The sequence below is a fragment of the Narcine bancroftii genome, chromosome 10 (genome assembly GCF_036971445.1).
Source record: "Narcine bancroftii isolate sNarBan1 chromosome 10, sNarBan1.hap1, whole genome shotgun sequence".
In the NCBI taxonomy this organism is placed as follows: domain Eukaryota; kingdom Metazoa; phylum Chordata; class Chondrichthyes; order Torpediniformes; family Narcinidae; genus Narcine; species Narcine bancroftii.
The window spans coordinates 76,146,694-76,160,257 of record NC_091478.1 but is presented as its reverse complement, the minus strand read 5'-3'; the positions used below and the strand labels follow the sequence as shown (position 1 = coordinate 76,160,257).

Sequence of the window (13,564 nt, the reverse complement as noted above, 5' to 3'; positions counted from 1 at the left end):
ACTGCTGCTTGGTTTAATAACGTCATCTCTTTTCTCTTTGCCATTTCTCATCCAAGAAATATTTGGAATATAATTAGGATTTATACTGTGGTATATTTTAAAATGAATGCAGATCTTGAGGTAATGGGGTTCTATTGGCCTGAATTTTGAAGTTGATGGTGAAGTGACAATACAAACCAGTAACTTTCTCCAATGCAAAGGTCATAAATGTTGTAATGCCTATTTCCTGAATTCCTCTAACCTGCACTGAAAGTGGTGGGTGGGGTGGGGGAGCTTTAGGCACCCAGAAACATTGACAGGCAGTTACATCAAAATGGAGGGCTATGGACTAGTATTGAGACTCGGCACAAAAAAGGTTTGGCACAGACTAGAAGGACCAAAGAGGCCTGGTTCTGTGCTGTAATGTACCATGATTTTATGGTTCTTAAAATTAGCAAACCACACAATCTTGAAATAAAGTACAATTTGTAATTGCACTGATTTACCGCAGCTTACAAACAAATAAAGAATACACTCACTCGTTTCTTTCAGCATACCATGAAGTTGGCTTTCTTTTTCTTAATCATTAGACACAACATTACATTCTTCAACTCCCCAAACACCACCCAGCTAAACTCTGACCTTCTCATTGGCTCACTGCCGCATGGGTGATTCTGACACACGCACTCTCCTTCATCTGAGATTCATCACCCGTATATTGTCGCTTAAAACACCTGAGCACACGTGCTATTACCCCCGCGTGTCACCTCACTTACGTCATCAGCAGTGTCCAGCACTACTCCCGATGAAGGTACAGTAAGTACACAACCGGGACAGCATCTATCAATCAAAGATAACTAAGTTGGAGGAGTAGCAAATGGCAGCATTGACTACACAAGTCCAGGCTTTGGGCACATAATGGAATTCCTTCCGTCAATCTAGTTGAAATCGTGGTGGTCGAGGACGTTAAAGAGGCGACAAACGGCGTATGTGTGGGAAGCATCGGAGATTTGGTGCTTCTGCTTGGCTCTGTTAACCACCATCTCTCATTATTTCAGAGACTCTATGAGTTTGACATTGTGATAAATCCCAGTAAATGCATTTTTAGTGGGGCTGATTTTATATTTGTTGGGGCATAGATTTACGCAACATGGTATTTTGCCCAATGAATTGAAAGTGCGAGAGATTTGAGAATTTCCTACACCCGTTACATTTGGCCAATTGCGGCGTTTTTTTTAGGTGATAAATTTTTATCGCCAAATGCTGCAAAACCTCTATTAGCCCTTACTGAACTACTAAAAGGATCTGATAAGTCTGTGTCCAAAAGACCTTTAACTTTGGGAGATGACACCGTGCATGCATTCAATGATGTGAAGACTGCGTTTAAAAATGCCTCAATGCTTGTACATCAAAAGCCCAACACCTTGCTCTCTCTTACCACGGATGCATCTGTCAGTGCTGTGGGAGCAGTGTTGGAGCATGTTAGAGTCTGTGGGCAATTGTAACCTCTGGCATTTTTATCAGCAAAGCTGTCACTGGCTCAGGCAAAGTATTATATGTTTGGTCGAGAAGTCTTGTCCATCTAAGTGGAAATATTTCCACTTTTTATTGGAAGGTCATCCTTTCACCATTTAGACAGACCACCTGCCTCTTCCATATACTTGCAAGTACAAGCACACATCTCTACTCACCCAGAGAGATTCAGCACTTGGACTTCATCCTACAATTTTAATCGGACATATGGTACATCAAAGGAAAAGTGAAATCCGTGGCCCGTGCCCTCTCCAGGCGTGACATTGATGCCTTACATACAATTACTGCCATTGATTTCACCGCCATGGCTCGTACACTGCTCACCACACCCAACGAAGGTAAGTATGCGACTGCGACGCATTTCAAACAAATCTTTTAAAGGTTATGCAGCATTTGCTGAATGTCCTGCTGACTTACTCCAGCAGATAGATTCTGCCGTGCCTCTTCCTGGATCCTCTGGGTTTTGCAAGTCTGTGGAACATTACATTTAAAAAAAAATCAGAATATCTCATTGGAGTTCAATCCCAATGTGTTCGCTCAATAGAAAATATTGATTAGAAATATCTGTGCCCTGAATTGTGACCCATCAGCATTTCAAAGGAAGCTTGATCTTGTGCTCTTCTCGAGCAAGAAGAACCAGAGTTAAACAATCATTTTCTTTTGCTTATAATGAAACACTTGGGACATTATTGTTGCATTAAATGTGTTCGTGTATGTGGAATGTAGAAGATGGTTTGACAAGAGTTAATTGTGGTTTTTAGACTGCAGGCATGTAATGGCACAGTCAAGGAATTTTGCCGCTACACGGGCTGTCTAAAAAGGAATGTGCAGGAATTCCTGCACCGTGATTTATCCTGCAGGACCTCTACAACCTTTTGGATTGTAAATTGTACCGGAAAAATTCATTGACGGTCATCCACTCTACTGCACGTCCAACCTTCGGAACTGTTGCTCTCAGGTACTTGCAGTCGAAAAAAGGCGCCCAGTGTGAGTGACCACAAGGGCAGTAATTGTTAATTTTTTCTGCTATTTTCCCAACATTGAAGTCTAAAAACCATAAACGATAGTGTAATGCATCAAAAGAAAATTTCAGAGAGCATGGGGTTCCAGTGTACTAATACATCATTCCTTTTTCACTCAGCAAAGGGAGACGTCCTACCCTAATCCTCCGGACTCAGCTGTCGATACGAGTTCATGCCATTATAGGTAAGTGGAATATTGTACTTTTGCTGCTGTTGGAACTCATAGGACAAATAATGCTTTGGCCACGTAATGTATTTCTTATATGCATGTAAATCAAACTGTTACCAATTAAACAGTGCTACCACCTGAGGAAACAGTTGAATAGTTTGCAGCTGTAAGAATATTGTTGATTATAGCACTGTTTAAATGGATTATTTGGGGCTTTTACAAATCCAGCAGCTGGTTCTAATCTGATTGAATGTTATTATATTATTGGCATCATTTTCTTTCACATTATCTTTATTCAATACCAAGGATAAGGGTAGTATCACTTTTGAGGCCTATAATCATGCATTAATTTGTTATCTTGGTTTGTAATATGCATTGCTGTTTATACACAGTGGTAAGGATTTTTATTCCCATTTGGTCAGATTAGTTTTTTTTGTCTTGCTTGTTTCTGCCTTAGTCTTGAAAACACAAAACTTCCTTGTTCCAGTTCCAACTTGCGTTGAAGAAACTCATTCCCCTGAATTATTTCAGCTTGACATGACAGTGAGAGAATGCAGTTAATTGACATGACAGTGAGAGAATGCAGTTAACCTGAATAGTTTTTCTCTCTTTACCAGTTTCTCCAATGCACCCCCTCTGCGTGACGGTTGCTGGGAAATGCAACAAATATGCAGAAAGCCTTGTTTGTAACTTTAGGACACCTCAAAGCTCTTTGCATTCTTGTTATTTTAAATATAGTTACTGTGGTGCCAGAAATATTTTTTTGGAATTAACAAATTTGCAAGTTTTAAAAGGTTTTCTTTACAAATTTCTTTACAAATTGCATTTACCAGTAGCTGCTGTGCTAAGTGGTGGGAACATTTTCCTTTTAGTGAATCAGATTGCAAGTTTAGAGTTAATGGTCATAACTTTGTACTATGCAGGATGCAGGATATCATGTGTACACATCAACAACCTACAAACAACATTGGGATAAAGAACATATCTCTTTTGGTATTGACTGAAGGTTAAAAATTAGCCAGAACATGGGGTGATATCATAATCCTCTTCAGTATTGTTTCACATGACCTTTTGCATTCAACCGAGGTGACACACAGAACTTTGTCCAATTGTCCCTGAGAAACGCACATCCCAAAGACTGATTTAGTGCAGTAGAATGTAAGCCTAGATTTAGTGCTAGAGCCTCTGACAGGGATCAGTCGATGTCATTTTTTAGGTATGCATCCAATTAGTTGACGTTGCCTAAAGCCTTCTCCACAGAAAATCATGTTTGATGGCATAATCATCTACAGTACATCAAATTTCAAAACGTTTGGCCAATATCCCATTTTCTTAGACTGGAAAAATTGAGATTAAATGTAGCATTTTCTATTTATTGTACCTAGAGTTGCAAAGGGACAGAGATTAATATATCTCTCTGAATTATATTTCTTTTGCAGGATTCTGAGTCTGTAAGCCTAATTAATCCTGTCTCTTCTCATGTGTGATAGAAAAATTGCAGCAAAGACTTGTTATATTGGCAACTTTTAAGTTGAACAGGTGACTGTCCTTTCTGGATTTACATATTGTAAAGAGTTTTTATTGGATGCTTACATACAAGTACGTTACAAAAAGCTAAATAGAATACCGAGACCAAGATACAGGAAATCTAAAAAAAAATTGAGAGAGAACAGAAATATCCAGTTGGCTATGCAAATTTTACGGGAAGAAGGCAAATGTAACATTTTCTACTGAAGAATGTTTGGCATAGCTTGGCAGCTTGGTTGGCATAGTGGTTAGCGCAATGCCTTTACAGCGCAAGCGATTGGGACCAAGGTTCGAATCCCGTGCTGTCTGTAAGGAGTTTGTAGGTTCTCCAGATTTCTGCACGGGTTTTCCCTGGGGGCTCCAGTTTCTTCCCACTGCTCAAAATATACTGGGGGTGTAGGTTAATTGGGCAGCATGGAATCATGGGCCGAAATGGCCTGTTACCGAGCTCTATGTCTAAATTTAAAAATACAGCCAGAGGAGCGTAAGCCAGCAACTCATCCCCAGTACAATGCTAAAAACCTTTTCTCAAAATGAAAATATAAGATTGCTGAAAATGAGCAAGAAGAATTCACAAACAGTTTAGACAGGATTTTCTCAAATTAGCATTTTGTTTTGAGGTCGATATAAGGCCAAAACTTGCTTGAAATATGATAAGTTGTACTGAATAATAATATTAAATCAAATTTAGAATGATAAAAAATTGACATACAGCATTGTAAGAGGGCCATTTTAGTCCACTAGCCCATGCCACCCAATTACACCCAATCGACCTACACCCGCCCCAGTACATTTTGAAGGGTGGGAGGAAACCAGAGCACCCAGATGAAACCCACGCAGACATGGGGAAGAGAGTATAAACTCCTTACAGACAGTGTGGGATTTGAACCCTGGTCCCGATTGCTGGTGCTAAACTGCTAACAGTGCCGCCCTTTAGAGTCCAATGTTCTTCTTCCTCATTTTTCCCTTGTTGGTAATAAACCTTATTTTATTTAATGCTGCTGATTTAAATGAAACGGAGCTTTTTTTGAGATAGTAACAGAAGGAAGAACTACATATTAGATAGCATTGGGTGGAACGTTTTCTTGACCAGGTCTAATGCCCTGATACCTAGAAGCAAAAAAAAATCTTATAAACTAACCCTAATCCTATGAATTGGCATCTATTGCACAGAGTTTCTCATCTTAGATCATTCATCCAAAATGCCAATTGATTGTTTGCTAAAGGTAGTTTATATTTATATTTATATTATACTAGCAGGATACCCAGTGTTGCCTGGGAAGTAAAACACTCAGTTGTTGACTGCCTGGAGGCCTGAGCACTGAGACTGGCGTATCACTACTGTTCTGTTTCCTGCTGCCTGCTCCTTGCATGTCTGGAAGCATCAACAGTGAGACGAGACTGATGTTCCCCTGCTATCTCTTGCTTTCTCCTTTATTTAATTCTACGGGCTTGTGAAGAGCTTTTGCCAATGTTGCTTCACTTTTTTGGGCCCATATTGAACTGGGTTTGGCCACTTGTTTTTATTCTGAATGCACATTGACGCATAGCACTGTAACTAATTGAGGTGACGCTGCTGCAAGTTCAGTTTGTTTTGAACTTCATATGACTTTAAAGATTAAATTCAATGTGGTCATGACATTCAGCATCAAATGTTACTACAATTATAGTAAACAGTAATTCAAGTCAATACTAGCAAATAAAACAATAATGCAAGACAGTGGAAGCTGGTCAAGAAGCATTTTTGAACTTCATATGACCTTAAAGGTTAAAATCAATGTGATCATGACATTTAAGCGTCAAATGTTACCTCTACCGAACCTCCTTGGATATTTCTAGAATGCTCCATATTGATTTGCATGGAGAACAGACAGTCAAATAAACAGACATTCATGTACAAGTATGTAGATTAGATTGGTAGTCCTTTGAATCAAAGAAGACACGTTGTTGTGCAGTTCATCTGTGACTGAGATGAATTGGGCCACAGACACCTGTGCCTCACGGAATTTTAAGTGGAGCAGTCATTGCACAGGGGCGATCCCACTCTTGTGGCAGAGAGACCTTGATCCAATGACCCAGACAACCATTACTGCTGGAGACCTCTCTTGCTGCAGTGGATAATATCTAAGTCAAGGTTAAAAAGTTGACAACAAAATAAAAATCTCAAGTTTTTCTACCAAAGCAAAAGTCCCATCAGTGGTCTGGGAATGGGCTCAAACTTCCCAGTCCCAAACCTTCACTGATGGTCCATGAGTTTGTTATTGGTGGTCCGGGTTAAGTAAAGGGCTATCGTACTTAAGATGGTGTGTGGGCGAAAAAGATTGAGAATCAGTGGTTTAAGATAATGGGTGTTTTATAGATGCAAAAGGACAGCACGGTTAGCGTAGCAGTTAGCGCAATGTTGTAGCAGTGCCAGTGATCGGGACTGTGAGGAGTTGTCCCTAAGGAGTTAGTATGTTCTCCCCATGTCTATAAGGGTTTTTCCCAGGGGCTCTGGTTTCTTACCACCATTCAAAACAAATCAGGGGTTGTAGGTTAATTGGGTGTAATTGGGGAGCACGGGCTAGTGGGCCGAAATACCCTACTACCATGTTGTTTGTCTAAATTTAAATTATACAGAGATGCACCAAGAACCTTATGTGTGGTCTGTAGTGCCACAGAATAAGGCATTCAACTTATGACATTGAATTCAGCTGAGGTTTGTGAATGAACCTCAAAGATAAAATTGGTCCAAAAATGCTGCTGCTCAGATATCGGTCAGTTCAATATAATTTTATTCATCAGTTATATTTAACACCACAAAAGTTACTATACTTATTTTATACTTATGAACTATACTTATTCAGATTTATGTTTTATATGTGGACAAAAAGTTGGTACTTTTTTGCATTCAACTTGGCAGTGTTCCACAATTAAACTTTTTTGGCGTGATTTGGGTAATTTATTAGGATGAATAATTGGAGTTAGTTTCCCACAGGATTCAATGTTATTTTTACTGGGAGATATTAGAGGGGTTAAACCTAAACTAAAACTGAATATGTATCAAGTAAAATTTGTTCAAATTGCCTTGACAATAGCTAGAAAATATATTGCTATAACTTGGAAGTCAGATATTTATTTGGCAATGGATAGATGACATGCGGAAGTATGGAGTTGTATTTCACTTGAGAAAATTACTTATAATTTAAGAGATAAATTTCGTACATTTTGTGAAATATGGAGCCCATGTTTTCAAACTGTTAGTATTAAAATTTAAATGAATCTAAAACAATCCCTTTCTCTTATTGGTCTCTAGGTTTAAAAGTATTGGAAAGTGAAATATTGCTGTTGTGGTTTTCTTCTGCCTCTTATTTTTTTGTAAGTTTGTAGGGGATTGGGGTGGGGGGGATTTATAGGAGGTTTTTCTTTCTTTTGTCTTTCTTTACTCTTTTTTATTTTTTATAAAATAGCACATGTATTTGGATTAAGTTTGAACGATTGTAATATGTTTGCTAAGTGGTTTTATTTTAAAGTATATAAAAAATGCTGCTACACGAGGTGTTTAGTGTTGACCATTGGAGATCAAAATCCAGGCAATGGAAGAAAATCAACAAATCTGAAACAAAAACAGATTATACTGTTTCTCCTTGCATAGATGTCCCCTCTGTTTCATCACTTTCTGTGTTTGGTCTGGACAGGGAGACCAGTTTAAGGCAAGTAGCCCGCACACACTTGAAATTAATAATTGAAATTAAAAATTAATAATTAAAAAGTCCACGTCAGCTGCAGGCTCGTTTGTGGCTGACAAGTCCGATGCGGGACAGGCAGACACGGTTGCAGCGGTTGCAGGGGAAAATTGGTTGGTTGGGGTTGGGTGTTGGGTTTTTCCTCCTTTGCCTTTTGTCAGTGAGGTGGGACTAATTAGTTGCAATGGGCTGAATGGTCCTGTTTAATGTTAAATTCTATGTAAAAGTTTTGGGGAAGTTTGTGTAATTATTGAAGGGCTTTGTTATTCAGAAATTGTCCTTTCCAAATGTCACATTTAAGCCTACCTAAGGAATGGCAAACATCGCAACAGATACATCATTACATCGATGCAACATAAAGACCAACTCTGCAATTTTGGAGTTTCTTTTCTCATGATTATCTATTCTTGCATTAAACTCTGTTTGCTGACTTGTTTACATTGGTCAATTCAAATGATACATCCTTCTTACATAAAAAAAATCCTGTTGGCAGAAGATAAAAAGGAGGAAAGAATGCTTGTCAATATGTTGCCTGATTTAATGAATGATTACAAATTGGCAGGGTATGGTTCTGTAAGGAGCTTTACATCAAGCTGTGAAGAACATGACAAGCTTTATTCTAATCAGGACTATTGGCCTATCCTTCCATACATATTAGTTGATGCTTCCTGTTTTTGAATTTTTAAAAGTTTTTTTTTTTACCCTGCTTATTAACCAGGACACACATTTGTAAACCACAGTGACCTATTGCAGTAAACTGCAAAAAATATATTTTGTTTTTACTGATGTCCTTAAAAAAATTGTTCAGCGTAAGAGGTTTCTACAATGGAAGTAAAATCGCGATGATTATCTTTTGGATTATTGGCACTTGAATTGCAAAATATTACAGAAGAAAATATTTAACTTTTCTAGAACCCAGAAAGTGAAAGTTTTAGTTGATTGTTCAAATGACAAAAATCATGGTCCCTTGTCTACAACTCTGTAATATTAATTAATTTCCCAGTTTCAGAAGCTTTGCATAGAAATGGCAACACTGCCTTTAAACAAATACATTCCTGAATCTCTTGGAAGGTAAGGTGGCATGTTTAGTGTAATGGTTAGAACCATGCTATTTCAGTGCCTGCCACCCATATTTAAATCTGAGGCAGTCTGTAAAGGGGATTTACATTCTCTTGTGTCCACGTGGGTTTGCTCCGGGTGCTCAGGTTTCCAAAGATGTTCAGAGTTTATAGGCTAATTAGTCACATGGGTGTATTTGTGTGGCACATTCTCATGAACTGGAAGGGCCTGTTACCATGCTGTATCTTTCTTTAAAAAGGTTTCCAGGGGAAATCCAAGCTGGCCATGTTCAGAGATGCTATATTAATGATTAGTGATCAGCCTTAAATAAACTTTTGTAGAATTGTAGCGGCAGCTGTACTGCTACTGAAAGAACACACAACCAGATGGGTTGAGCTCAGTGAGCAGAACTGATCTATTGCAGGCTGCTTGGGCTGGACTTATACTCCCAGCCCAGACCTGGCTGAGAACCGCACTGGGGGGCGCTGACATCATCCAGGCATCACGTGGTCCCCCAGCGTGCGCTTCTGAGCCCTGTGCTGAAAAGAAGCAGAAACCCCTGACAGCGTCATTTTGGCTGGCTGCCCCGCCGCATGGATTACAAGTGGGGCCGGTTCATCTGCCTAGTGGTGTGCCGCCACACAGCCCCCCCCCTCAGAACTGGGCCAATGTCCTTTTTAGCTGGGCGGCCTCGCTTCTTGGGCTGGGCCACAATCACTGGTTCGGTGGGGTCGAGGTGCGCTGGCTTCAGCATGTCCACAGTAAACAGTTCCCACCTGCCGCTGATGTCCAGCGTGAACGCAGACCCTGAACGCTGGACAACCTTGCAGAGGTGCCTTGGGCGGGCCCCGCCGAATAAAAACGTACTCTGCGGAAAGCAGCTCGCTGGGGACATGAGATAGCCGTGTGCCGTGTCTGGGCGGCGGTGGGGGTGTGAAGGAGTCCAAGCGGGCCCAGAGGTGGGGAAGCAGCTCATGCGGCGACGGCTGGGGGTTGTGAGGCGCGTTGATGAACTCACCAGGAAGTGCTAGCGGTGCGCCGTAGACCAGCTCAGCTGATGACACCTGCAGATGCTCCTTGGGCGTGGAGCGGATGCCCAGAAACACCCAAGGCAGTTCATCCACCCAGTTGGGACTGGTGATGTGGGCCATAAGTGCCAACTTTAAAAAAAAATTTAAAATTTTTCACACTAACGAAAATACACACAAACATTTCCCTCTTGAATATACACAGTGTCATTTTCTCCCCTTTTTCCCCCCTCCCTTCCCTCCCTCCTTCCCACCCCCCTCCCTACCCACTAAACGTTCAACATTTACAATACAATAAACCCATTAAACAATGTCATCACACAATGAAAATAAACAAGAACCACAAGTGCCAACTTAAGGTGCACAGACGCTTAACCAGCCCATTGGCCTACGGGTGATAGGCCGTGGCATGGTGTAACTCGATCCCCAACCTGTTGGTGAGCTGTACCCAGAGCGCAGAGGTGAACTGGGCGCCCCGATTGCTGATGAGGTGATTTGGAACACCGAACCGGGTGACCCAACCGTGCAACAGCGGTCTGGAGCAGGAGTCCGTGGAGGCATCCGGCATCGGGATCACCTCGGGCCAACGAGTGGTGTGGTCCACCACCGTGAAAGGTAACGGTTGCCCTGGGAAACAGGTAAGGCTCCGACTATGTCCACGTGAATGTGGCTAAACTGTTCCCAGACGTGCTCGAACTCTTGCATGGGAGCCCTGGTGTTCCTGTGTATCTTGGACATGTGGCAATGGGTGCATGTTCTTGCCCAGCCCGCGATCTGCTTCCGCAGCCCATGCCAGACGAACCGCTCTGCCACCATCCGGACCATGGACTTGATGGACGGGTGCGAAAGGTTGTGGATGTGATGGATGACTTGCCTGCGCCACTGCTGAGGAACCACTGGCCGCAGGGTTCCCATTGAGACATTGTACAGGACGGTGCTTCCGCCGCTCGGAGTCGGGAGACCTCGAAACCACAGGCTCGTGATGGCAGTCCTGAAGACTCACATCTCCTCGTCAGTCTTCTGGTCCCAGGCGAGCTGGTTGAAGTTGAGGCCAGGTGTCAGCGCGCAGATGGCCAATCGTGAGAGTGCATCGGTGACCACGTTGTCCTTCCCCACCTTGTGCCGAATATCGGTGATAAACACGAAGGAGAAGAGATGCTGCTGGCGGACCAACCAGGGGTCCTTCGCCATCGTGAGTGCCTGAGTGAGAGGTTTGTGGTCAGTGAAGATGGTAAAAGTCCTCCCCTCCAAGAAATAGTGGAAATGCCGCACCACCAGGTACACGCCCAGTAACTCACGGTCAAAAGCGCTATACTTGCGCTCTGGTGGGCAGAGAAGCCGGCTGAAGAATGCCAGTGGCTTCCATTGTCCATTCAACTGCTGCTTCAGGACGGTGCCGACGGCTGTGACAGAGGCATCGACGGAGAGCGCCATATGCAGGTCGGTGTGCAGGTGGATGAGCATGGTAGCCTTTGTGAGGGGGTCCTTGGTGGGGTCAAATGCACTGTAGGCCTCTGGGATCCAGGTGAGTGTTTTGTGCTTGGCTGCGATGAGGGCGAATAGCAGCTGCATGATGCGCACAGCTCCTGGGATGAATCGGTTGTAGAAGTTTACCATACCCGCAAACTCCTGCAGCCCCCTGAGATTGTCCTGATGTGGGAACTCCTTGATAGCAGCGACCTTTGTAGCGGTGGATGTGGCTCCCTCGGCCGTGATGGTATGGCCCAGGAACTGCATGGACTCTTTCCCAAACTGGCACTTGGCTGGGTTGATGGTGAGGCCAAAGTCAGCCAGCCAGAAGAAGAAGGTGCGCAGGTAGGCCTTGTGTTGTGCCCGATCCCTGCTGGCAACGAGGATGTCATCTAAGTAAATGAAGACGAAATTCCGATCCCTGCCTACTGAGTCCATGAGGCGCTGGAAGGTCTTAGCGGCGTTCTTGATCCCAAACGGCATGCAAAGGAATTTGAACAAACCAAAGCGGGTGATGATGGCCATCTTGGGTATGTCCTTAGGGTGCACCGGGATTTGGTGATACCTGCGCACCAGGTCAACCTTGGAGAAAACCCTCGCACCATGCAGGTTGGCCGTAAAGTCCTGGATGTGAGGGAAGGGGTAACGGTCAGGAACTGTCACCTAATTGAGCCGTCAGTAGTTTCCGCAGGGGCACCAGCCACCGGAGGCTTTCGGGACCAGGTGGAGCGGCAAGGGCCACGGGCTGTCAGACCATCGAATGATCCTCAGCTCCAACAGATGTGAAAACTCCTCCTTTGCATCCTGGAGCAAGCGTGCCTTGGCATGAATCGGTGGACCCTGGGTGGCGATGTTGTGGAACAACCCATGGCGGGGTGAGGCAGCGGAGAACTGTGGCTTGAGGAGGGCCGGAAACTCAGCCAGGATTTGCTGGAACTCGTCTCTGGGCATGCTGATCGTGTCCATCTGCGGCTGCTCTGTGCGGGAGGCGTCGAGGTGAACAGCCTGGAAAGTACGGGCATCCACCAGAAGCCCGTGGGAGAGGAGGAAGTCAGCACCCAGGATGGCAGTTGGAAGGGACGAGACGGTGAAACTCCACGAGAACTTTCGTTGGCTGATCTGGAAGTGGACTGTCTTGTCTCCGTACGTCTGGATCTCTGTTGCATTGGCCTCATGGAGAGGAGGTCCTCGAGGTTGGTTCCTGGACTCGATGGCCATGGCTGGGATGATGTTGATCTTGGCCCCAGTGTCGATGAGGAACTGCCAGTCGCTGACTGAGTTCCGCAGGTAGAGGAGGCTGTGTCCTTGGCCAGCTGCCGCAGCCATTAACAGCAGCCGGCCTGCTCGTTTCCGTGGAACGAGCAGGGCTGACGACACTTCCAAGTCTTGGTTTCCCAGCGCTGGTGGTAGAAGAAGAGGCCTGGAGCGGATGCTGTGCCCCTGGTTTGCTCTTGGTGGCCCCTGCAGGGGTCGGATGCTTTACCGCAGCGCTAGGGGCGTATTTAGCATGGTCATGCTCGTGACCTGCTGGACCGCCGAGCCCTCTGGGAATGGCTCGAGCCATAGCTCTTGGGCCTTCTGAGCGACCTTCCTCAGGTCAGTAAAGCTCTCTTGGGCCAGTAACGGCCGGATGTCCTTGGGCAGATGGTCGAGGAAAATGGACTCGAAGAGTGGACAGTTGGTGTGATCACCCATGAGCGTGAGCATCTCGTCCATCAGCTCCATCGGGGACTTGTCCCCCAGGGCATTGAGGTGCAGCATCTGAGCAGCACGCTGGCGCCCAGATAGTCCGAGGGATCCGGTGAGCACTCGCTTGATGGTCTCGTATTTGTCTTTGGCGGGTGGGTGCTGAACGAGGTGCAGCATGCGTTTGGTGGTGGCCTGGTCCAGGACGGCTACCACATGGTAGAATTTGGTCGTGTCAGATGAAATCTGGCAGAGGTGAAACTGAGCCTCCACGTACCCAAACCAGGTTTCCAGCTCCTGAACCCAAAATTCAGGCAGCTTGACAGCTATAGCACTGATCCCAGGTTCACTCATGATGGGTTCAAA

The 13,564-nt window shown here is 44.2% G+C and overlaps 1 protein-coding gene across 7 annotated transcripts in view; it reads left to right on the top strand.

The window, feature by feature from the left end:
• fhod1 (formin homology 2 domain containing 1) overlaps positions 1 to 13,564 on the top strand; it is a 276,370-nt gene that overhangs the window by 45,935 nt on the left and 216,871 nt on the right. For all 7 annotated transcript variants that reach the window (XM_069901429.1, XM_069901428.1, XM_069901427.1 and 4 more), the window contains one exon: positions 2,654 to 2,718. In XM_069901429.1, the coding sequence (XP_069757530.1) occupies positions 2,654 to 2,718 (65 nt within the window). The remainder of the gene's footprint in view (positions 1 to 2,653; positions 2,719 to 13,564) is intronic.